This window comes from Bos grunniens, chromosome 1 (assembly GCF_055505025.1).
Source record: "Bos grunniens cultivar Pamir isolate PY7600 chromosome 1, Bosgru_T2T1.0, whole genome shotgun sequence".
Classification (NCBI taxonomy): Eukaryota; Metazoa; Chordata; class Mammalia; order Artiodactyla; family Bovidae; genus Bos; species Bos grunniens.
In genome coordinates, this window is record NC_141165.1 from 22,071,429 (window position 1) to 22,093,900 (window position 22,472).

The following is a 22,472-nucleotide window of genomic DNA, read 5'->3' on the forward strand; positions in this document are numbered from 1 at the left end:
CTCAATGACAGAAGTATTCCATGACCAAATACATCTGGGAGATTCTGCACACTACATCTTTCAGCAGATCAAAACCATGCACTGATATGGAAAAGGCCCTGAGAAGTCCTGCAGGAGAATTCTGTTCACCAGTGATCCTCAGTCTCTTGCCCCCCAAACACCTACTAACATCCCTTAGAACTACTAACTCCCAGAACCCACTGGCTTAGAAAAATGCACTACTACTTGTCTGTCTTAAGAAAGAAAACAATACATTTTTTCTTAAAAATAGTTGAAATGATTAAGTTTGGTGCCTTATGATAACAGCTATAATTACAGGGGAATTCGCTTCATTTGACAAACCTCGCCACTCACCCATGGTGCCAGAAAAGTGAAATGATACTGACCTTCAAGAGCTCAGCCTTTGGCTCCTGGAGCCATTTCTGTTTGACTCCAGATCTCCCTTGAGAGCCAGGGGCACTCAGGTCACTTCACCTAGCCTCCTGCCCACGTAGAGCAGTGTAGGCCCATCACACTAGTCTCTCCAGGGAAGGAAGGGCCCCAGCAACCACGTGTGTGTGTGTGCACACACACGAAGGTCCAGCCAACAGCCACGTTAGAGAAGCACATTCCCCTACTGCTCTTTCACGACCCTCATTTAGAATCTTGTCCATCCACCTCCATATGATGACTCTCAAGAATCCAAAGACTGTAATGATTTAGACCTGCCACGGGGGCAGGAGAACACAAACTGAAAGCTGTCCTTTCTCTCCTGGAAACATTTTCTTACTGAGGTTTGGAGCTTCAGAAGGGCTCAGGGTCTTTACTGGTGGGCTGGGACCAGGGTGCAAATGGGAGGCTCCTCCAAGGCAACATAGATGCCCTGGACCCCATGCACACCCTACTCTCCTCCAGCATCAGCAGTCCTGGGAGGGTGGCTGGCATGGTGTCCAGGCAGCCGTCAAGGCTACAAACACCATGAGGCTTAGTGAGGGGCAGGGACCCAGGAACTCACCTGGTACGTGTTGTCGAAGCTGTCGTACATGAACCGTGTGATCAGCGATGTCTTCCCGACTGTAAAACAAGAAGAGAGGGGTTCAGCTGTGATCCGGGCCAGGCTCCTCTAAACACATTTCATGCCATGAAAACAGATAATGAAATCAAAAAGCCCAGAGGAAAAGATGAGATTCAGAAACAGAGTGGGAGGTGGGGACACTGAGGTCATTGGGTGGGCTGCAGGGGACTCCCTGCCCTGTGAACTCTTACCACACAAATCCAGGTCTTCCTTGACCCATAAGAGCCATATAAGAACGATCAGAGAAAGTGTGTGCATTACAGAATGCTTCTGTCACAGGCCTACATTCACCTGGAAATAACACTTTGTCCTTGGTCACAGGCTGGGATAGAGGCACGCCCTTTTATTTTAGCCTGGAGACTGATGAGGAAGGTGACTCTCCAAGGAACCAGAGGGCAGGGGAAGTAAATGGATCATTCCCCAGTGTCTCTCATGGGCAGAACTATTCTTCAAAATGTGTACCTGACTGCCCAGCTCCTCATTGGATATTTAACATCCCTGGACCTTGCTGGGTAAGTGCCAGCGGGATCCCCAGTCATTGTGACAAGCGAGGACTCCCCTGCACATCTGCAAATCCCCCTAAGGGCATTAACATCTCCAACTGAGAACTACTGGTAGGACTAAGGGAAAAAGGAAGTCTCTGGAATCCTGTAAATACTTCTAATTTCCCAAACTGCAGGATTTGGCTTCTGACCTAACCCTGTGCAGGTCCTCTGAGGCCTGGCAGTGGCAGAAACGCAGTAGCAGCATCTCTGAGCATCTGGGTGGGGAGGAAGGGTGATAAAGGAACATTTGTTGGGTCAGGCCCTGTATGGAATGCTACACCATCCCACCAAGCCTCTGCTATGGCCCTGGGAGGCTCAGAGGTAGACTGGACCCGCTGAGCTTGGCTCAGAGTCCCTTCTGCTCTGGGCTGTGAGAGACAGGTAACTCTGGCAGGGAGAGAAAAAGATCCAGCGCCCAAGAGTTCTCCATTCTGCCTCTCCCCAGTTCTCAGATGGGATGTCCACAGGCCGAACCTAGCAGTGTGGCTGGTCCCTGGTTAGACGGAGCCAAGGCAACCCAACGGGGCTCCCCTGGGAAAGGTCCCTTTCCAGTTCGGAAGCCTCAGCAGTACAGCAGACAAGGGCAGCCCTCTCCTGGCAGCTGGCATTTGTAATGAAAGGGCAGTCATCTTCCACAGGGAGAAGGCATGCAGCTTGGCTCCAGGCTTGCCCAGACTCCACCCTTTGTGTCTCTTCACTGGGCTGTTCCTGATTCCTATCTTTTGTGGTAAAACTATAATTGTAAGTAAGAGTGCTTTCCTGAGTTCTGTGAGTTGTTCTGGTGAATTATGGAACCTGAAGAGGGCTGGGGGAACCCCTAGATTTGTAGCCAGCTGGTCAGAAGTGCAGGACCCTGGGGACCTCACTCACAGCTGGTGTCTGAGGTGGGTGTCAGTCTAGTGGGGAACTGTGAGTCCCCCACTTAAACCTGAGCAGTCTGATACCAGCTTAGCTCAGGTAGTGCCAGGACTGAACTGCAGTATATCTGCTGCTGTCAGAATAGCCCCACTTCTCTTCTGAACATCTCTGGGGTGAGCAGTAATAGACCCAGGATCTCTTGGCTAAGTTTACCTGGAAACTGCCCTTTGAGCGTCCAGTACAAATTAAATCTGTAAAGTGCTTTCCAATTGCTTTAAATCTCTGCTTAAATTCACATGAAAATGAGAAGTGGGGGCTTCCGACGCTAGGAGGATTGACTCTGAGGCCACAGAAAAGTGTGGCTGTTAACTGCTTAGGGGAACCCAGAGTGAGAAGTGGAGCAACCCCAAGCCAGCAGGAAGAGGATGAAATCAGGGAGTGCATGGATCCTCCTCTTCCAAGAGCAAGGGCAAGTTCCTGCAGCCTCAGGTAAAGAGGCACTGCACGGCCTGCTGGGAGCTCCCGTCTGTGGTGACACGCAGCACCTTACACCTCGGGGAAGGGACACAGTCCTTTCCTCCAACAGGCTCCTCCCCAGGACAGGAAGGAGAGACAGCAGAATCCCCTAAAAGCCACTGAGGGAACAGGAGGCTCGTGGAGGAGCTGAGAGAGCAGAAATCTCTGCAAGGCTTCTCTGCCAAGTCCCTTCTAGGGGCACCAGCCACAACCAGTGGCTCCCCAGTGGCTTGCAGGGTAATGGCTAGGCAGGAGGAGAAAATGCCCAAGAAACAAGCAGCGTTTTGGGGACCGCACAGGACAACCTTTTAGGCATGGGGTCCTGGCCAGAGTCAGTATTTTCTCGGCTTTCTCACAGACCCAACAAAAGACGACCACCTGAACCATGTATTTACGGAGGTTGTGTCACACACACCGCAGGGGCTGTGCCAGACACAGATTTACACGGCAGCAATAAACGGGGGAGACAGGATACCTGCCTGCCTAAAGCCTGTAGGACTTCTGTGCTTGCAGCAACAGTAAGCCCCCAAGTCCACCCTGGTTAGTCCTCAACTCTGAGTTGGGTACTTATGCATCTCCATTTTACACAAGGGGAAACAAGCTGCCAGCTCCTTGCCCAGGGCCAAAGCTGAGTGGGGCCAGGATGAGGCGGTCAGACCAGGGACTGAGTTCCTATGCCTCATGCTCCTCAGCATCTCTGGATCGTGCTGGGTTGCAGGATTCTGCCAGGTCATCACTGCCACCACTGTAGATGTCATGGAACCCCAGGAATGGCTTTGCCTAAGCCAAGGAACCTTTTTCTTGGATGGGCAGGAGGCAGGGTTTCCCCCTACTTGGGCAGTGCTTGATCCAACCTAGAAGGCCAGAAACTAGGAATTTAAGCAAAAGGAAGGCTTAGAAAATCAAGGATGGATGGGTTAAGACACGTGGGGTACAGCACCCCAAACTGAGGCCCGTACTGAATGACAGCCTCATTATGGATTTGATGCAAAAGGGAATGTTTTCTTCCCACCATTCTTCCAGGTCGGTTTTTTTCATTTCTCAGAACAGAAGCCCTCCTCTTGCCTGCCTCAGAGCTTCCCCAAGACCACCCATACTCTTTCCACGGCTGCCGGGCCAGCGTGGCTCAGACTCTGTCTGAACCTGTCCACTTGGCCTCCCTACTTGGAGGCCTCCTCCTCGCCTGGGCCTGGGTCTGCACCCTTCACTGCAGGCAAGTGTGGCCGGTGTGTCTGTGGCCAGTGCGTCCTGCCTGGCCCCAATTTGGCTAAGACTGACTGCCGGGCCTCCACCCTGATCCGTGGCCTCGGGGCTCTGGGGCGGGGCTCACCAGCCTGAAGGGGACTGATCACCTCTCAGAGTAGAGCCCCAGGCAATGCTGTCCGGCAACAGCAGCAGGAAAGGAGCCTCCACACTTTGGCCCCAGGGCCCTGAGACAGAGCTTTACCGAGGAGCCTCTCACCTACTGCTGCCCTGTGTCATGTTGAGAAGTAGGGCGGGTCAAGGGGCCCCTGCGTCCACACTCCTCTCCCCTTGAAGGGCAGAGGCCTCTTCCTGACCCCACACCCCGCCTTCAACAACTGCCCCAGGTGGAAGGTGCTGGAACCTGGATACGGAGAACCCACCTGCCGGGTCACTCTCAGGCTCGCCACAAAGAGCAGCAGGACAGCTGGAACCATCACCTGACTGGGCACTGCCACTGGGCTGTGGCCAAGGGGAGGCCCCAGAGGGGCCACACATTCAAGCAGCTCAGACAGGGCTGGGTGGGGGAGGGGAAGGAGGGGTGGGGGAGGGGAAGGAGAAGGAGGGGTGGGGGAGGGGAAGGAGGGGGTGGGGAAGGAGGGGGAGGGGAAGGAGGGGGTGGGGAAGGAGAAGGAGGGGTGGGGGAGGGGAAGGAGGGGGAGGGGAAGGAGAAGGAGGGGTGGGGGAGGGGAAGGAGGGGGTGGGAAAGGAGAAGGAGGGGTGGGGGAGGGGAAGGAGGCCCTCCCCTGAGGTCCCCCCAATCCTTCTGCGGCCCCCTGCATCCTATTGGAGGGCCGTCCTGCCCACACAGCTCTGTTCTCAAGGTCACACTGCCCCACTGCCCTAAGGACAGCTCTCAGATACCACCACAGCAATGCAGAGCTCTTTTCAGGAGCAAAGATTCAGCTCTTCTGGCAGGATTTTATTAAAAATAAGCAAGCAAATCATTACTGAGCTTTTTCCTCTCTGCTCACAGCTCGGTAATATTCTCGTAATCTTCTGGCGGTTTAGGCCCACAGGATTAAGCAGGGAGATACATTTTCCCTCTTTCACCCAAATGAGGGTGAGAAAATTCATCCTGAGCACTTACTAGGAAGCTCCAGAAAGAAGGAATGGAAACGTTCTTACTGATCTTCTACTCAGCACTACACAAGAAATTCTTAGTTTTCCTCATTAATCCTCATCGGTATCCAATAAGGTGGTTCTTATCTCCACGGTCATGTGGCTGGGAAGCAGTGGAGCTGATGTGTAAACCCAGGTATGACGCCTAAGACCTCACCGCGTGTAGGACGTTGCGCTGGTTTATGGAAAGGTCTGGCCAGCAGCAGAGCAGGAGGTCACAAAGGGCATGGGTTCTGGGGTGTGGCTTGGTAGTCAGGAAGGCCACAAGTGGTGGGGAGCAGCCCAGCGGGAAGCGGGGGTTTGGAGGGGAACAGGTATTTCAAGCAGAGGGAACAGTGTGAGTGCTGAGGCAGGGAGACAAGACACTTGTGTGAGGCAACGACACTTGTGTGAGGCGAAGGGATGGGAAGCAACAGGCTAATTACAGTGGAGGAGGGGCAGCAGCCTGGCCAGGAGCCCTGGGGACACACTGGGGCCCTCCAGGTCCACGTCTGACCTTGGTCTCAGGGGAAATGGGGCCCAACCCGGTGTGTGAGGAATAGATAACAAACACTGTTCAAGGGAGCTCTGTATGGGCACCGGGTTGACTTAAACCCAAATCAGAAGCAAGCCCAGTGGGCCAGGGCTAGATGGCCAGGCCTGTGGCCACACCATGGAGCACAATTCCCTCCCAGGCACGGCAGGAGCTTCCTAAGGGTCTTACGCAGAAAGGCGGTGGGAAAGGTGTGGCAGATCGTAATGTCCATGATGGCTCACAAAATATGCCCCAGCCCACACGCTCTCCTTACAGTGCACCACTGTCACTCTCTCCAGGGCGAAATTTGCGGGCCTGTGACTATGGTAGAAATGGCAGTGTGTGTGACTCCAAAGGCAAGGTCAGAAAAGGCAGCACAGCTTCTGTCTGGAGCGCTCCAGCTTCCACACTCTGGAAGCTAGTCCTCCAGTCCCGTCGCCATGCTGAGAGGACGCCGAAGGCAGCCTACACACAGGAGGACCACACGGAGACACCCATATGGCAAGAAATGGAGACCCCCAGCCAGCAGACCTGTGGGTGGGGGAGCCTTCAGGTGACTCGAGCCCACCCTTGGAGCCATTAAAGTGGATCAGAGACACCCTTTCCCTGCTAGGACCTGCCCAAACTATAGATTCCTGAGCAAAGAATATAGCCTCATTGTCTTGAGCCACTAAATTTTGGAGTGGTTGCCAGGAGAAATATCAACAACCTCAGATATGCATAGGATACCACTCTAATGGCAGAAAGTGAAGAGGAACTAAAGAGCCTCTTGATAAGGGTGAAAGAGGAGAGGGAAAAAGCTGGCTTGAAACTCAACATTCATTCAAAAACTAAGATCATGGCATCTGGTCCCATCAATTCATGTCAAATAGAAGGGGATAAAACAGAATCAGTGACAGATTTTATTTTCTTGGGCTCCAAAATCACTGCAGATGGTGACTGCAGCCATGAAATTAAGACACTTGATCCTTGAAAGGAAAGCTATGATAAGCCTAAACATCATATTAAAAAGAAGAGTATCACTTTGCTGACCAACGTCTGTATAGTCAATGCTATCAAAGCTATAGCCAGCAGCATTCACCTGGACCTCACCCATGGGGCCATTTACTTCCCCAGTCTCCCATGACCCCCACTCCCAATCTCAGTGCAGGTCCCAGGAAAATGGATTTTTGTACTTTCAGGTGGCTTCTAGGCAGCAACAGAGGATGTGAGGCATCTCTACTTGCTCAAACACCCACCGGGGGCTCATTCTGTGCTAGACCCAGGCTAGGCACAGAATCCACAGTGGAAAGCATATGACCCTCTGCCCTGCAGCAGCGGCCTGGCTAAGCTGACGGAGCCAGAGTCAGGTGTAAACACCCAAGAGGCAACGCAAGTTGAGACAAAAAAAAAAGGCAAGGTCACTCTCTGCTGGGAAACTGCAGAGGTGTCCTGTAGGAAGTTGTAACAAACCTAGACAGCATATTAAAAAGCAGAGACATTACTTTGCCAACAACAGTCCATATGGTCAAAGTATGGTTTTTCCAGTAGTCATATACAGATGTGAAAGTTGGACCATAAAGAAGACTGAGTGCCAAAGAATTGATACATTCAAACTGTGGTGCTGGAGAAGACTCTTGAGAGTCCCTTGAACTGCAAGAAGATCAAACCAGTCAATCCTAAAGAAAATCAACACTGAATATTCATTGGAAGGACTAATGTTGAAACTGAAGCTTTAATACTTAGGCCGCCTGATGTGAAGAGCCAACTCAGTGGAAAAGACCCTGATGCTGGGAAAGACTGAAGGCAAAAGAAGAAGGGGGCAGCAGAGGATGAGATGGTTAGACAGCATCACTGACTCAATGAACATGAGTGTCAGCAAACTCCAGGAGATAGTGAAGGACAAGGGAAGTCTGGTGCACTGCGGTGTACAGAGTAGCCAAGAGTTGGACATGACTTAGTGACCAAACAAGAACAACATGATGTGCTATGAACATTTGTACCCACATTTTTTTTATGGATCTATGTTTTCATTTCTCTTGGGGAAAAACCTAGAAGTAAACGTTTCTAGATCAAAGGGTTTGTGTATGTGTAACTTCATAAGAAACTATTAATACCTGTTTCCAAAGTTGAAATGGAAGCAGAAAAATCCAGTAATTACTTCTTCTGTAGAGCGCAAGTAATATTAACCATAAAAGAAAAGACCTGATGCTGGGAGAGACTGAAGGCAGGAGAAGGGGATGACAGAGGATGAGGTGGTTGGATGGCATCACTGACTCAATGGACATGAGTAAGCTCCAGGAGATGGTGAAGGACAGGGAAGCCTGGTGTGCTACAGTCACTAAGAGTCAGACACGACTGAGTGACTGAACAACAACCCACAGGAGGTGGCACTCGGGCTGGGTCTTGACGGGTGGAGACGACACATCAGGGAAGTGACATTCCCAGGGGAGTGACCAGACAGGTCTGGTGACATGAGGCTAAGGCGTCCTCTGCACACAGCTATCCCTTACCCACATCTCACCACTGCTACTACCTGAAGCCACAGACTCCCAGGAGTCTGGGGTCAGTGCCCATGAGAGCTCCTGGGCACAGCTGGTACCCAGGTCACAGGCTGACACCTGAGTAGGCTGTGAGCCCCCAGACCCCAGTGCAACATCATCTCCCTCTGTGAAGGACTCCTCTCTGCCCTGTCATCTCTACAGTGGTGTGGGTGGAGGTAGAGAGATATCCATGAGGGCCAGAAATGGGCCTAAGAAATTAGCTGGAGACTTGATGGAGGGTCTGCCAAGGCCTGGCAGCACATGCCCCACCTGAAGAGGGTCCCCCTCGCTAATCCACGCCCGAACCTTGCCCCAAAATCTGTTCTCTGTGGCATGCTCGTGTTTACCGCCCACACCAGTGCAGGGGTGCCACTGAATGGTCGGTGGGTCCCGTTTGGTCCTCCTTGGGGTCAGAGGGCTGCGCCCAGAGTGGGAGATAGGAAAGCAGGGCTCACTGCCATCTCCAGGCTGCTGTGGCGGGCTGCCCTCCTCTTACACCCCTGTGTTTTTAGAGAAGGGAAAGGGTCTCTGCATCCTTGGCCCAGAGACCCTATCAGCAAACCCAGGTCGCAGAAATGTCCACAGCTGTCACACGGGGCTGTCACTCAGGGCTAAAAAGGCAAACCTGCTTCCCCAAGGCTCAGGCCAAGCAACCCACTCCTAAGATGGGCCCGGCTGACTCAGATCTCCCATCAGCTCAGTTTACAGAACATAAATAGGAGATGCTGGGAAGGGCTGCCCACCAAGGGGTCCAGTCCTCATCCTGATGCTGGGAAGGTGGCCAGGCCCTCCCTGTTTAGTGTCCCTGCTCTGCAGGGTCTGGGAAGAAGGCTCCACCATTCCCCTGCACACCCTGTCCACAAAGCCCCCCATTACTGCCTGACCATGGGCTACACAGCCCCCGGGCCCTGCGGTGATAAGAACGACAGCTGGAGACACGAGCTTCATCTGTCGGATTCTTGTTTCCTTTTGTTCTGTTTTCACAACCAGAAAACCCAGGCCCACCCTCCTGCAAGGTGGACAAGCATGGGGGCCCAGGGGCCAGGCTCCCACTGCACACGCCCTGCCGCCTTGTGCTGAGAAATGCTGCCACAGAATAGGGCTCTGCCAGCTCCTACCTGAGCCCTGAGGGGCCAGCTGGCTCACCGTAGGCTGAACAAGGAAACACATGAAACTTCCATTTCAAACCATCCCCCGAAGGACTCAAACTGTAATTAAGAAGTATGCAAAGCTCTTCATTGGACACTTTAATTAAGTGTGTTAATTCCCTCTGCCAGAGGATGCTCAGTCACCTGGGCCTCACTGGGGGATCCAGGGAAGACAGAACAGAGGAGGGAGGAGGGGGGAAGAAGCCAAAGAAGGGGTCGCAGGACAGTGTCGGGGGGAGCTGGTCTGGCCCAGGCCTTTCTCCTGCTCCAGTTAGGAGCCTGGTCCATCCCTGATGCTCTTGCTTCCCCGCTATCCTCCACCTGTCCCCATCTGCTCTGTCTGAGCCCAGGACACCAGGAAAGTCTGTCCTGGGTCAGGGGCAGTAGGGTGTCATTCACTCTGTACCCCCCACCAATGTATATCTCAGCTTTGCCACTTACGTAGCTAAGAGGATATTATTCCAATGAGGTGAGGCTAGGTGGTCTTTAAGGGCTGCTTCCACTTTGAGGCGAGTGACAATGATTACCAAGCCTGAAATGCAGCTGGATAAAAGGACCAAGGGAGGGGCTCATTTTCTGCTGTGAGTGAAGTCCCTCTGACCCTTGGTTCTTATTAACCTTCAAACTTGTCACACCCACTCCCACCTGCATCAACCTGGAGCCCTGAGAGCACAAGAAGGGTCTGTGCTTCACTGTCTGCTCTGGTGGAAGAACAGAGGATTGAGGGGCCCCAGGAGGGTGCACCGGGCTGGGAGCTGTGCACAGGAGTACCTGCACTCATCTGCATTAACCCTCTCCTGTTTCTCCCCACAAAAGGATCACTGGTGAATTTTGAAGCTATCACTGTTTAAAATAATATCAGGATATAATAGCTACCTATCAATAACAATAGTGAATAGCTGCCAATCCCTTTGAATGCCCCCCCTACTACACTGGGGAGGTCTAACACCATCCTCCCCAGTCCAGCAGCCTCTCTTGCAGCTCTGTTGGAGGCACCTGACTTAGGCTTCTCCCACTAGATACTCATGTGAGACTCACCAGAAATGAATCTAGTGAGGTGTGGGATGTCCCTGGATTCTGCATGCAGGGGCAGCCATGACGTGGGTTTCAGCATCAGTCTTTGCCAGTTCTCAGCACAGGGACTGTCTCTCCCCCTGGACCAGTCCTGGTATGACCCAGGCTGCTGCTCCAAGCCTGGTCCTCTGAGCCTCCCAGAGACTCTGAGATCCCTAGTCATTGCTCTGATACATTGACTGTCTGCCTGAATCAACTGGAGAGTGAGAATAGATTTTTCTTATTTGCAACTAAGAACTTTGAGAGCTATATAAGACAAAGGACAAATAAGCTAAAAAGAGAAGGCTGGACCAAAAAAGTTTGTTCACAGACATACATCTTAAAATATATTACTCAATCATTAAAGTCAGACTAAGATATTGCCCAAGACTCCTGACAGTCAAAAAAGTCAAGCAAAAAAAAGTTAACATGACCAACTGTACAATTCACAGTATTCATAAGATACAACCAAACTAGCTTTTAATAATGAGTTTTCAGTAAGAGTTGAACAGCAGAAAGTTCTTGCAAAGACTCTGGAGTACAGAAATCATGCAGCAAACTTACATGTTTATATAATTAATTGTAAAACACTGCAGATGAAAATTAAGGATGCTAATCAGACCAGACAACACCATTGCCCAAACCAATGTTCTCACTCATAGGCCTAGACCGGTGTCCCCTACAAATAAATGATTAAATGAAAAGCCAAAGACCAAAGGATGTTACCTTCCAGTCAACATCATGTAATAAGGATCAGATTTGTCTTCCCACTGGAAACAACCAAAATACAGACAAAACATAATAAGACAAGACAGTACATCAGGCAATGAAGGTCAATAAACCCTGAGGGATATGAAACAAATGAGGTGAACTCCCTAATTGCTTCAGATTGTTGCTTTGAGAAAATTTCAGGCCATGGGACAGACAGTAGGGAGACACAGCTAAGAGTCCAGAGAAAACAAGGCAGCTAAAGTTCACAAGAGAAAAAGGAGGTACAGAGAGGGAGAGGGAACACCAGAGTTCTGCAAAATGACTCCCTTAAGTCTTTGGCTAAGGATTGCTCATTAAAGATGTACCAAAAAAAAAAAAAAATACTGCTCAAGACTTGGGAAAGAACCATCCAAATGGGTTAAAAAGGAAACACTGCCTGGCATCCACATAGACCTGGGATAGTGCCTGCTCCTACCAGCCAGAGTGAAAAGATTCCTCATTCATGGGACATTGGGGCAAGAACTCAGAAGGGCTGTGCCTCAACAGTAGGAGATAATTAGCTGCAGACTGAGCACCACCAGTCCCAGCTAACAAATCCTAGGAATATCTATAGAAATACAAAAACTGTACAATACACAACATGACAAGATTCACAATGTCTAGCATCCAATAAAAAATTACTAGGCATGAAAAGAAGCAATAGATCCTTAATAAGGAGGGAAAAAATCAATTGAAACTGACACAAATGTTAGAATTAGCAAACAATTATATAAAAAAAAACAATTATTATGACTGCATTTCATATGTTCAAAAAGTTAAACAGAGATTTCCCTTGTGGTCCAGTGGTTAAGATCCACCTTGCAATGCAGGACACAGGTTTGATCCTTGGTAGGGGAACTAAGGTCTCACATGCCACAGGGCAATTAAGCTCACATGCCACAACTAGAGAGCCTGTGCACCTCAGTGAAAGGTCCCGTGATGCACTGAACACCCCACATGCTGCAACTAAGACCCAACACAGCCAAATAAGTACTCTTTTAAAAAGTTAAACAGAGATATTTAAAAAGACACAACTCATCCTCCTAAAAACTATAATGTGGGAGATGAAAAATATGTTAGATTGGATTCGGTTCAGTTCAGTCGCTCAGTCATGTCTGACTCTTTGCAACGCCAAAATCGCCACACGCCAGGCCTTCCTGTCCATCACCAACTCCCGGAGTTCACTCAAATTCAGTCCATCGAGTCGGTGATGCCATCCAGCCATCTCATCCTCTGTTGTCCCCTTCTCCTCCTGCCCCCAATCTCTCCCAGCATCAGAGTCTTTTCCAATGAGTCAACTCTTCGCATGAGGTGGCCAAATTACTGGAGTTTCAGCTTTAGCATCATTCCTTCCAAAGAACATCCAGGGCTGATCTCCTTTAGAATGGACTGGTTGGATCTCTTTGCAGTTCAAGGGACTCTCAGGAGTCTTCTCCCACACCACAGTTCAAAAGCATCAACTCTTTGGCACTCAGCCTTCTTCACAGTCCAACTCTCACATCCATACATGACCACTGGAAAAACCCTAGCCTTGACTAGACGGACCTTTGTTGGCAAAGTAATGTCTCTGCTTTTCAATATGCTATCTAGGTTGGTCATAATTTTTCTCCCAAGGAGTAAGCGTCTTTTAATTTCATGGCTGCAGTCACCATCTGCAGTGATTTTGGAGCCCAAAAAAATAAAGTCTGACACTGTTTCCACTGTTTCCCCATCAGATTAATCCCAGATTAACTACAGAAGAAAAGATTAATGAACTTGAAGACATATTAATATCTAAAATAAAATTCAGAGTTAAAAAGAAAAGAAATAAATTATTGGAGTATCAGTGAGCTATGGGATGACATCAAGTAGACTAACATACATGTAATTGGAGTCCTTGAAAGACTTGAAGAAAGTTTTACTGCAAATCTCTGAATTTGAGAGAAAATATAAACCCATAGATTCAAAAAGTTCAACAACCCCCAAGCAAAGGAAACATAAAAGAAACCAAAGTTACATCATAATCAAACTGTACCAAATCAGTGATACAGAGAAAATCATAAGAAGAGCCAGGGAAAAATAATACATTATATACAGAGAAACAAATATAAGGAAGACAGGAACTTTTCCTCAGAAACAATGCAAGCAAGAAGACAATGGAGCAATACCTGTAAAGTGCTGAAAGAAACATGCATTAATCTAGAATTCTGTAACTTTAAGATATATACAAGCTAACATCTTTCAAAAACAAGAATGAAATAAAAAACTTTTTCAAATATTCAAAAGCTGATCAAATTAATCACCAGAAGACTCTCATAACAAGGAATGTTACAGGTGGTCTTCCAGGAAAAGGTGAAATGACACCAAATAGAAATTCGGATCCACATAAAGGAATGGTGAACACAGGGAATGGTCACTACATGGCTAAACATGTAAAATGTCTTTCATATCAGTTAAATATCTTTAAGAGACACCTGACTGTTTAAACAAAAATAAGAAAGTTATTGGATCACAGACCTAAGAGAACACAGAAGAAAAATCTTTGTTACCTTATCAGAAGCCATGCAAACAAGAAGAAAATGAAGCGATACATTTGAAGGACTGGAAGAAAAATACTGTCATCACAGAATTCTATACCCAGCAAAGATCTTTCAAAAACCGAAGTGAAATAAAAAAAGTCAGGTACCAAGACTATTTCTAGCTAGCAGACCTACAACACAAGAAAGGAAGTTCTGGGGACAGGGGAAGCAGGACAGCAACACATTCACACACCACACAAGGTTAGTACACCCATTGACAGTCCTAGATTTTAACCCTGGCTCTGCCACTGTGTAGTCTTGAGTTAGTCACTATCTTCTCTGAGGCTCAGAGTCCTTATCTGTCCAATGGGGTAAGAAATGCTTACCTCACAGAAGTGCCATGAATACCATGAGACGAGTAAAAAGTTATCATTCTGGGTAAAAGGCATATGGAAAGTCTTCATAATATTCCTACAACTTTCTACAAGCCTAAACTTATTTTGGCATAATTTTAAATAAAATTTTATTTAAAATAAAATTTTAATAAGAAGTTAAAGGAAAAAAATCAACAAGATGATTTTTTTAAAAGTATGCACACATATACATATAGTGCATAACACTATATCCAAGTCTCTCAGATTCTGAACACATTCAGGAAATGGCTTGTTCTGATTAAACATTCTGGTCAACATGAAAATTTCCTAAGGAACTAGAATATAACTGTACTTGGCATCAACAGTCTTCACAGAGAACCAGGACCTCGCTGGGTGGGAATTGCTGTGAGCCCTTCTAACCACAGACTGGAGAGGGAGCAAGCTTTGACAGGCCAGCTTGGTGGGCAGAACCCAGCAGAACCACACATGCTCACCAAGATGCATGCAATACACACACACACACACACACACACTCAACCCAGCAGGTACCAGAAGCCCTGGTGTGTGAAGAAACTCTCTAGTCCTCCTGATGTCTTAGCTGCGAAACTGAGAAATCATCAGGATTTCTTAAAAACTACTTGAGATCTGACCACACAGTGATCAGCCCACCCACTGTCCGGACCCTCTGCCTCAGAGAACCATCTCAAACACTCTTGTCAGCTTTAAAAGGTGCTGAATCTCCCCTCCATGTCCCCAAAGCACCAGCACCAGCGAGCTTTGCCTGTTAGCTACCCTCCATCCCCAGCTAGAATAGGAGCCCTGCCCACAGCACATACAGTTACCCCCTGGCCTGGCTTCCCTGGACAGCCAGACCCTGGGTGGGCAGAATGTGCTCCATTCCAATCAGCTTGAGGCTCAGCCCAACTCCACACAAACCCTGCACTGGCCATCATGTCACATGTCTGAGAGCTGCATGGGTGCTATGGAGAATTCACCCACAGTGAGGATATGCACATTTGAGAGCAGGAAGAAGGACACACTGAATTCCCACCACCAGCTGATCTGTTGACAAGGCTCATGTTAATGCAACTTGCTAGTTTATTTAACTGAGAAGAACACTTGGCCACAGCACGGAGGTTTGCAAAGTAATATATGTACATACTCATATTTACATTTTTCTCCCTCAGGCAAACTGTTGGTGGCATTGCTGTTAAAAGCCCCATTCTAGGGAGAGGAGAGCGGGATAGTGACAGAGTGGGTAGATAGAGTGCAGAGAGCCATGGCTTTTGTTTCCCAGATTATCAGCTGAGGTCCAGTCAGAGAGGCCTTGTGACAATGGACCCACAGTGTCCATGCATGGAGGCCTGGTCATGAGACCAAGCTCCCTTGGGCAGGTAGAAGGTGGCCTCAAGGTCACAGGCTGCTGGAGACAGGGCATCCTTCTGAGGAACCCTGGGCTGGCTGATCAGGAGTGCTGACTCCAAGGCTTCCCCTTGCACAGGGGCTGCTCCCAGCACTTTGTGGGCCCAACACCCCTCCCTGTCCCTGGACACCCTCACACAGTCTGCTCACCCTGAGCATCTTGCTGCTTTGCCACAGAAGAAACAGGCAAAATCGCAGGCCACTGCACATTCAGGGGGCTGGTGAGGAAAGAGTGGACATGGAGACCTCCCCACTCAATCAACAGAAAGAAGATCCCTCCTTCCTTCAGGATGGGCTCAAGCGCACCTGCTCAGGCTTCACCCAGGGAGTAGGGATGGACCTGCAGGTGAAATTTAGAGACAAGGACCAATGTTTCTGGGGTGGAAGATGCATTCTGTATCTCTGTGTCCCTAGGCCTGACAAGGAGCACAGTAACACTCAGCAGGCAAGGAAGATTCTGTCTCTAGCCCCGTGGACCAGAAATGACTGCAGGCCAGGCACTGGGGTGCTTACAGGGCCAGGCTTGGGAAACAAGGAACTGGGTGGCTATCCAGGTCTCCTCCTGGACTTGGATGCCTGGGTACCAGAAAAAAATGTAGCCTGCCTCACCTGTCTCCATCCCACAAGCTCCAAAGCAGCACCACAGAAGAGTGGGAGCCATCGAGAACCTTGGAATTATACTTGACTGAGCCTCTCACCGAGCTGAGGAGATGTGAGGTCAGAGAAGAGGGGCCATTTGCCCAGGATCGCATAGCACAAGGGTCACAGTCAGATAGTAACTCTCCTGGTGCACAGCCCAGAACTCCACCTCGGAGGTTTGTCTGAGCCCATCAGGCTTACCGAAGTGTGCCCAGGTCAGGAAGGTGCTGCCTCTTGAAGCCCCGGGAGAAACACAAGGGAGGAGCAGCAGAGATTCAACTGCAGTGAGGCCCTGAAGCCTGGCTTCCAGAAGGATGACAGATCAGAGTGGCCTCAGAACACCAAATCATGGCAAGAAGGCACCTAGAGATCACCCGATCCAGCCCTTCACACAACAGAGGAAAAATCAGAGACCCAGGGAGCAGGAGGGTCAACGTTGCACGAAGGAAGAGCAGTAGCAGAGCAAGAACCAGGGTCCACATCTCGGGCTACCCCAATGCCTGCTGTGGGGCGCTCCAGCCAGCTGCTTAGCCAGGGGCAGGTCACAGCCCCTCCTGGAAGCTCCAACTCCTTGTCTGCAAAAGGAGAGCATCTCTGTGGTGTGTCCTCCCTGGAAACATTTTTACCCCATCTGTACTAGTTATGTGTTGCTGTGTAACAAACCCATGAAGTGGATCAAAACAATATATATTTATTATATCACTCTCTCCTGGGGCAGGAGTCTGGGCCTGGCTTTCCCGGACCCTCTGGTTGGAGTCTCACAAGGTTACCATCACAGTATTGACTGGGCTACATTTGTTTCTGGAGCTCGGGTCCTCTTCAAGACTCCCATCTGTGGTGGTTGACAGAATTCAGTTCCTCGTGGCTGGAGGACTGAGTCTCCATTTTTTAGGGAGCTCTGGTCAGGGTCTGCTTTTCCTCTAGAGGAAACACCCACAGTTCCTTGCTGTATGACCCCTCACTACTCTCTCCCCACACAGAAGTTCACTCCTTCAAGGCCAGCAGAGGAGTCTTTCAGAGCTACAATCATGGGAGTGACAGCTATCATCCCTGCCATACTGTATTGGCTAGAAGCAAGTGTTGGGTTCCATCTGATTCAAGGGACTACACAAGGGTGACTCATTTAGGGTCACCTTAGATCCTTATCTGCCAAACCATCTCACATTCCTAAAAGATGCCCCCTCTCCTCTTGACTTAGCCTCCGCCTCCTCTCCTGCAGTGGTGTCAGTGGCTGGGCACCTGCAACAGAACCTCACAGGTCTCTCTGTTAGAGGCTGTGACTACCTCACCACACATTTCCCACAGCACTGCCAGCCCTCCAGCTGAGGTGGACAGACGAGCAGACACTGCTGTCTGGGCTAGACCTCTGGTTTAGATGACCCTTAGCTGCACAACAGAGGAAGGAGCCGAGTTGTTCTGGCCCAGCCTCTGGAGTTCTGCCCTCTTCTGACGCAGGTGGGAGACAACAGGGTGGGTGGGCTAGCTGGACACCTTCCCAGACCTGCATGTCACACTCTGACGTGGGCAGCAGCCTGCAGGCTCCGGCTGGAAGTGGGGGAGTGATGGATTAGAATCAGGGGAGAATTTCCGGATGCTGGTGCTGCAAGTAGGATCTGTTAATATCCCAAAATAAGTGGCTGATCTGCGAGTGGCTTTTTTATTTCCCCAAAAAGAAACCCTTCTCAGAAATGCTCTTAACACAAAGAAGAACAGAACCAAACAATCTCCTGGATCCAAGGCTTGACCCCACTTGCAGCCACCCAGACTGGGAACCGTGGTGGCCTAGTGGGGAAGAGATTTGTGGAGGCACCAGTATGTTCAAGGAAGCCTGGAGTCGCAGCACTGGTGCAGTGAGCTGACAAATGCCTCCCTCATCCCCCGGTACAAGTGAGAGCCCTTCTCTCCACTCCTGCTCTGCCTGGTGAGGGGTCATCAGCCTCCTCACAGCAGCAGGTCCCGACCTCTCACCTCATCCTCCACCTGAATACAGAATTAGTCCCATCATTCCTGTGCCCAACAGGAATCAGTGTCTCCACAGGATCCTTTAATTCTCCTTGGTCAGGACATCGGGGTGGACAGCACCACTGCCTAGAGCCTACACCAGCCAAACTTCCCCAAGGCCGCAGCGTGAGGCAGCCAGAAGCCCCGTGATGGTGGCACTCTGGCGTCTGTGTCTGGTGGGGGGCCTCCCCTCAGTGCCTCCATGGTCTTCTCTTTCTGGCACCCCTGATGCTCCCAGTTTCCTCCCGTCTCCCCCCACTCACTGGATGGGGAAATACACAAGAAACGCGTGTTCTGAATGCTTCACTTGATTCTCTCCGTCTGTGTGATGTCTGTTCCCCACTCACCAATGTGGTCAGCACAGAACATTTTCTCTGCCTCTCTCTCCGTTGCCCCCTCCCCCAGAGGGACCCGTCCCCTGTGCGGAGGTCACACTTGCAGTTCTGCAGTCCCAAGCCAGGGATGTGTCTCCTGGTCCCACCTTTACCCCAGAGAGGAGGGCAAAGGGGGTATGGAGCAGGGTTTTGCACGGGTCAAAGCTGGGCTGAGCTGCTTGCTGCCAACTTCCAGGTTGGTTTTTTCTGGGCCAGCAACCTGGGCAGAGGTGACACCACTGGTGAGCACCAGTTGAGGGCACAGGTCTCCCTATTCATGCTGACCTCACAGATGGTGAATGTGGCCCTGCCCACTGAAACGTGCAGTGACCACTGCTGCTGCTGCTGCTAAGTCGCTTCAGTCGTGTCCGACTCTGTGCAACTCCATAGACGGCAGCCCACCAGGCTCCCCCGTCCCTGGGATTCTCCAGGCAAGAACAGTGGAGTGGGTTGTCATTTCCTTCTCCAATGCATGAAAAGTGAAAAGTGAAAGTGAAGTCATTCAGTCGTGTCCGACTCTTAGCGACCCAATGAACTGAAGCCCACCAGGCTCCTCCGTCCATGGGATTTTCCAGGTAAAAGAATACTGGAGTGGGGTGCCATTGCCTTCTCTGGCAGTGATCACTGATGATTCCCAATTAGGATATTCTCCTGACACCAGCTACATTGACAAAGGAATACCCAGGTGGGGCTCAATAACCTCCAGGGCCAGAAGACAAGAGGGGCAGGGAGCCGAGGTTAACAGGGCTTTGGAGGGTGGCATTTCAGGCCTTGAGAACAGACTATGAGACCATGACCTGGCCTGTGGGTGGGGGCTGGGGTCAGGACGGCAGGACTTTCTTCCATGCTGGCTCCCTGGCTCCCAGCTTTGCTTTTTGTGCAGCCCACTCAAGACTGGGTTTCTGTTTCCCAGGTGGGGAAGGAGGCTCTTCTCCACATAGGCCTCCCTCCAGTCCTCAGAGATCCCTGGGCTTGCTGGGGAGCTGGAAGCCACAGAGAAGAACAAGGGGAATCCACGGAAGAAAGCAAAAGAGGGAGTCAGGTGTCTGCTGGATGGAAAGCCCAGCAAGGGAGGCAGTAACAGGAGGCTACAGGAGGGCCGGGGCACGCACACACCCAGCAGCAGCTTCTCACCAGGTGGTGAATCCTGCCCTGAGCAGGATGGGAAGAGCCTGGAAGGGCAGCCAGCAGTCCAGGGGCACCCAGGGGAAGTAGGGGCCGAAGGACTGAGGAGCTTAAGGCAGCCAGTTTGGGTACATCTGAGGACAGTGTGCTCTTGCAGAGGACAAAACCCCCTCCTCCCCATCCCTTCATTGTTTCCGAGTCCTCACTCAACAGAGAAACAATGAAGAAAATATACATCCCTAGCAGAGCTGAACGTGAGGCCTGGAAGAAAGCTCAAGTTGACACCTGTCACAAGCCCTTCTCCAAATTTCATCCTCTGAATGTTCCCAGTGGCCTGGTTCAGGACACCTGCTTGCAACCAGATCATATCTTTGTCTTTCAACCTATAGACACACCCTTCCTTGGTTGAAGCCCCCCAGTGTGTTCTGGCTACCTGTGGGGAAGGCTCAGACCCTGGCATGTGGCCTGACCCTGCTTCCCCAGGTAGAACTCCTCCCACCACATTCCCCCGACCACACCAGAGCCCAGCCACGTGAAGCACACCCAATTCCCTGGAAGACCCATGCCCATCACAGGCCTTGGCCTTGGCAGAGCCGGGCCCTCTCATGATAAGCCAGGAGGTTCATGATGCCTCCCCTCACCTGCCAGTGAATTCTTGCTCACTGTATACCACCTCTTCCAGGAAGCCTTCCCTGACTCCCCAGCAGACCACACCCACAGGTTTGCTTGTGTACTTAATATTCCCATCAACACTGGCTGAGGCTTACGACCCACTTACCTTGGGTCAAGCACTATTCCACTCACAGGGCAGAACCTCTGGCCTGCAGTCCCCGGGCCATGTCCTTAGCGAAGGACAGTAGCAGTGAAGTTGAGGTACTTAGCCTGTGAGCAACTGTGGGGCCAGGGGGTTCAGGGTGAGTTTGCCTGGCTCCCTGCCAGGCTGGGAAGCAGGGAAAACACTACCTTGGGGTTTTCAGGGCCCTTGGGGTCCTTCCGAGCTTGGCGGTAGCAGCTTGTCAGCCCTGCACACTGTGTAAGTGCCTCCGCCTCTCAGAGCCTCACTTCCCCCCTCTATAAAATGGGATGGGCAGCTCTACCTTACAGATCAGGGATGCGTGCCCTGCAGCTCACTCCACAAAGAGAGTCTATGAGTGACTCTCCAAGCCTTGAACCCTTACTTCTCTCCCCCTCACACATCTGCAAGGGGAGATCACCATTACTATTCATTAACAAAATGACCTCCTCTGGAGCACTCAGCATTGTCATGTATTGATGCAATCAGTACATCATGAAAGTCATGAAGACTCTACTGTCTTGGGGAGGGAAATGAGCACAGGGGGTCCTGTTCCATCCCAACACCCAGACAGTAAGGGCCAGGCCGGGGTGGAAGCCCAGGGCTTGAAAGGACAGCGCTGGTGATGGGGCTGGAGTGGGAGCCAGGACTGGGTCAAGAAGCCTGACTGGTCTGTGGTGGACACTGCATACCCCCCTTTGGCTCTGGGCCTTTCCCAGCCATCCCTGCTTACCACTTGCCCACCTGCCTGCAGAAGGAAGTGTCCTGGAGTAGGCGTACCTGAGACTGTCCTCATCATGGGTCCTCTGTATGGAATAAATGCCTCCCGGCAGGAAGGGCAAGACAGCTCCATCCCTGTTGCCTGGCAACCTGAGCCAAACACATCATCAGCAGGGATGAACCACAGCAGCCTGAGGGCACAGCAGGGAGGGCTGGACCCAGGTGGGTGGGCCTAGAATGCCGGCCAAGAGAAGAGGTGGCGGACTGGAGTGGACCCTGCCCTGGAGCCCAGGGCAGCTGCACAGGAGACAGCTGGCAGAGGCCCTGATCCCGTGCCTTCATCCTTGCAGCCCCTCTATCCTGTGCTGTGTCCAGGCTGGGAGTGTTACTGGCTTGGCATCCTACTGTAAGCTGGTGCTGAATAAAAAACCAGTTAGAGCTCCACTGGCCCATGATCACCAGATCCGCTAGCCTCCAGGGGGATATCGCGAACCCCAGAGATGGGCTAGGGCTAATCCAACCACATGGCCAGCTGATGGCAGGCACCGGACAGAATCAGGGTCTCCAGGGCCCTGATATCTCCAGGCCTATGAGGGAGGAGGAAGCCAAAGGAAGGGTTACCCCCAGAGCTGGTGGGAACCAGCTTCTCAGAGTGACTGGTTCTTCCCTCCTGTGTAATTAGTTCTCAGCTAGAACTTGGGGAATATTCTTCCTCCATGGCAGTAAGGCTGACTTAGAGGACTTTAGTGACACCATCCCTATCAGCTCCCTTTAAACCATCCCAGATAAGCAGCTCACACTGTATGAGAACAGAGGGCCTGCTATGCAATCCCAGCTCCATCGGACTCCCTCGAGGAGACCCTGCTTCCTTCCGAGAGCCCTCCTCCCGCTCAGGGCCTCAGCACTGCTACCAGTCCGGGGAGTTAAAGGCCACCCCCACCCCCGCACCCCACACCGGCCATGCTGTTTGCCAGCTCTGCCTCAGCAAAGAGCCTGGCACATGATTGCCCAGGAGGCACTTACTGTGGACCCCGTTTCCACACAACCTCAGTGTTCTTCTGTCTCCCCGCCCCCCTCAAGCCTGGGCCTGCCTTTGAGGCACAAGGCCCAACAGCTCACGGTTTCTCATGGCGACCCAGGTTTGGATTTCCAACCTGCCACATAAGCAGGGAGTCGCTGGGCGTGACCAGCTCTCTCAGAGC

The 22,472-nt window shown here is 51.0% G+C and overlaps 1 protein-coding gene across 1 annotated transcript in view; it reads right to left on the bottom strand.

The window, feature by feature from the left end:
* Positions 1 to 22,472, bottom strand: part of RAB6B (RAB6B, member RAS oncogene family) — a 55,266-nt gene that overhangs the window by 25,382 nt on the left and 7,412 nt on the right. The window contains exon 2 of the mRNA XM_086316097.1: positions 995 to 1,053. Within this exon, the coding sequence (XP_086172223.1) occupies positions 995 to 1,053 (59 nt within the window). The remainder of the gene's footprint in view (positions 1 to 994; positions 1,054 to 22,472) is intronic.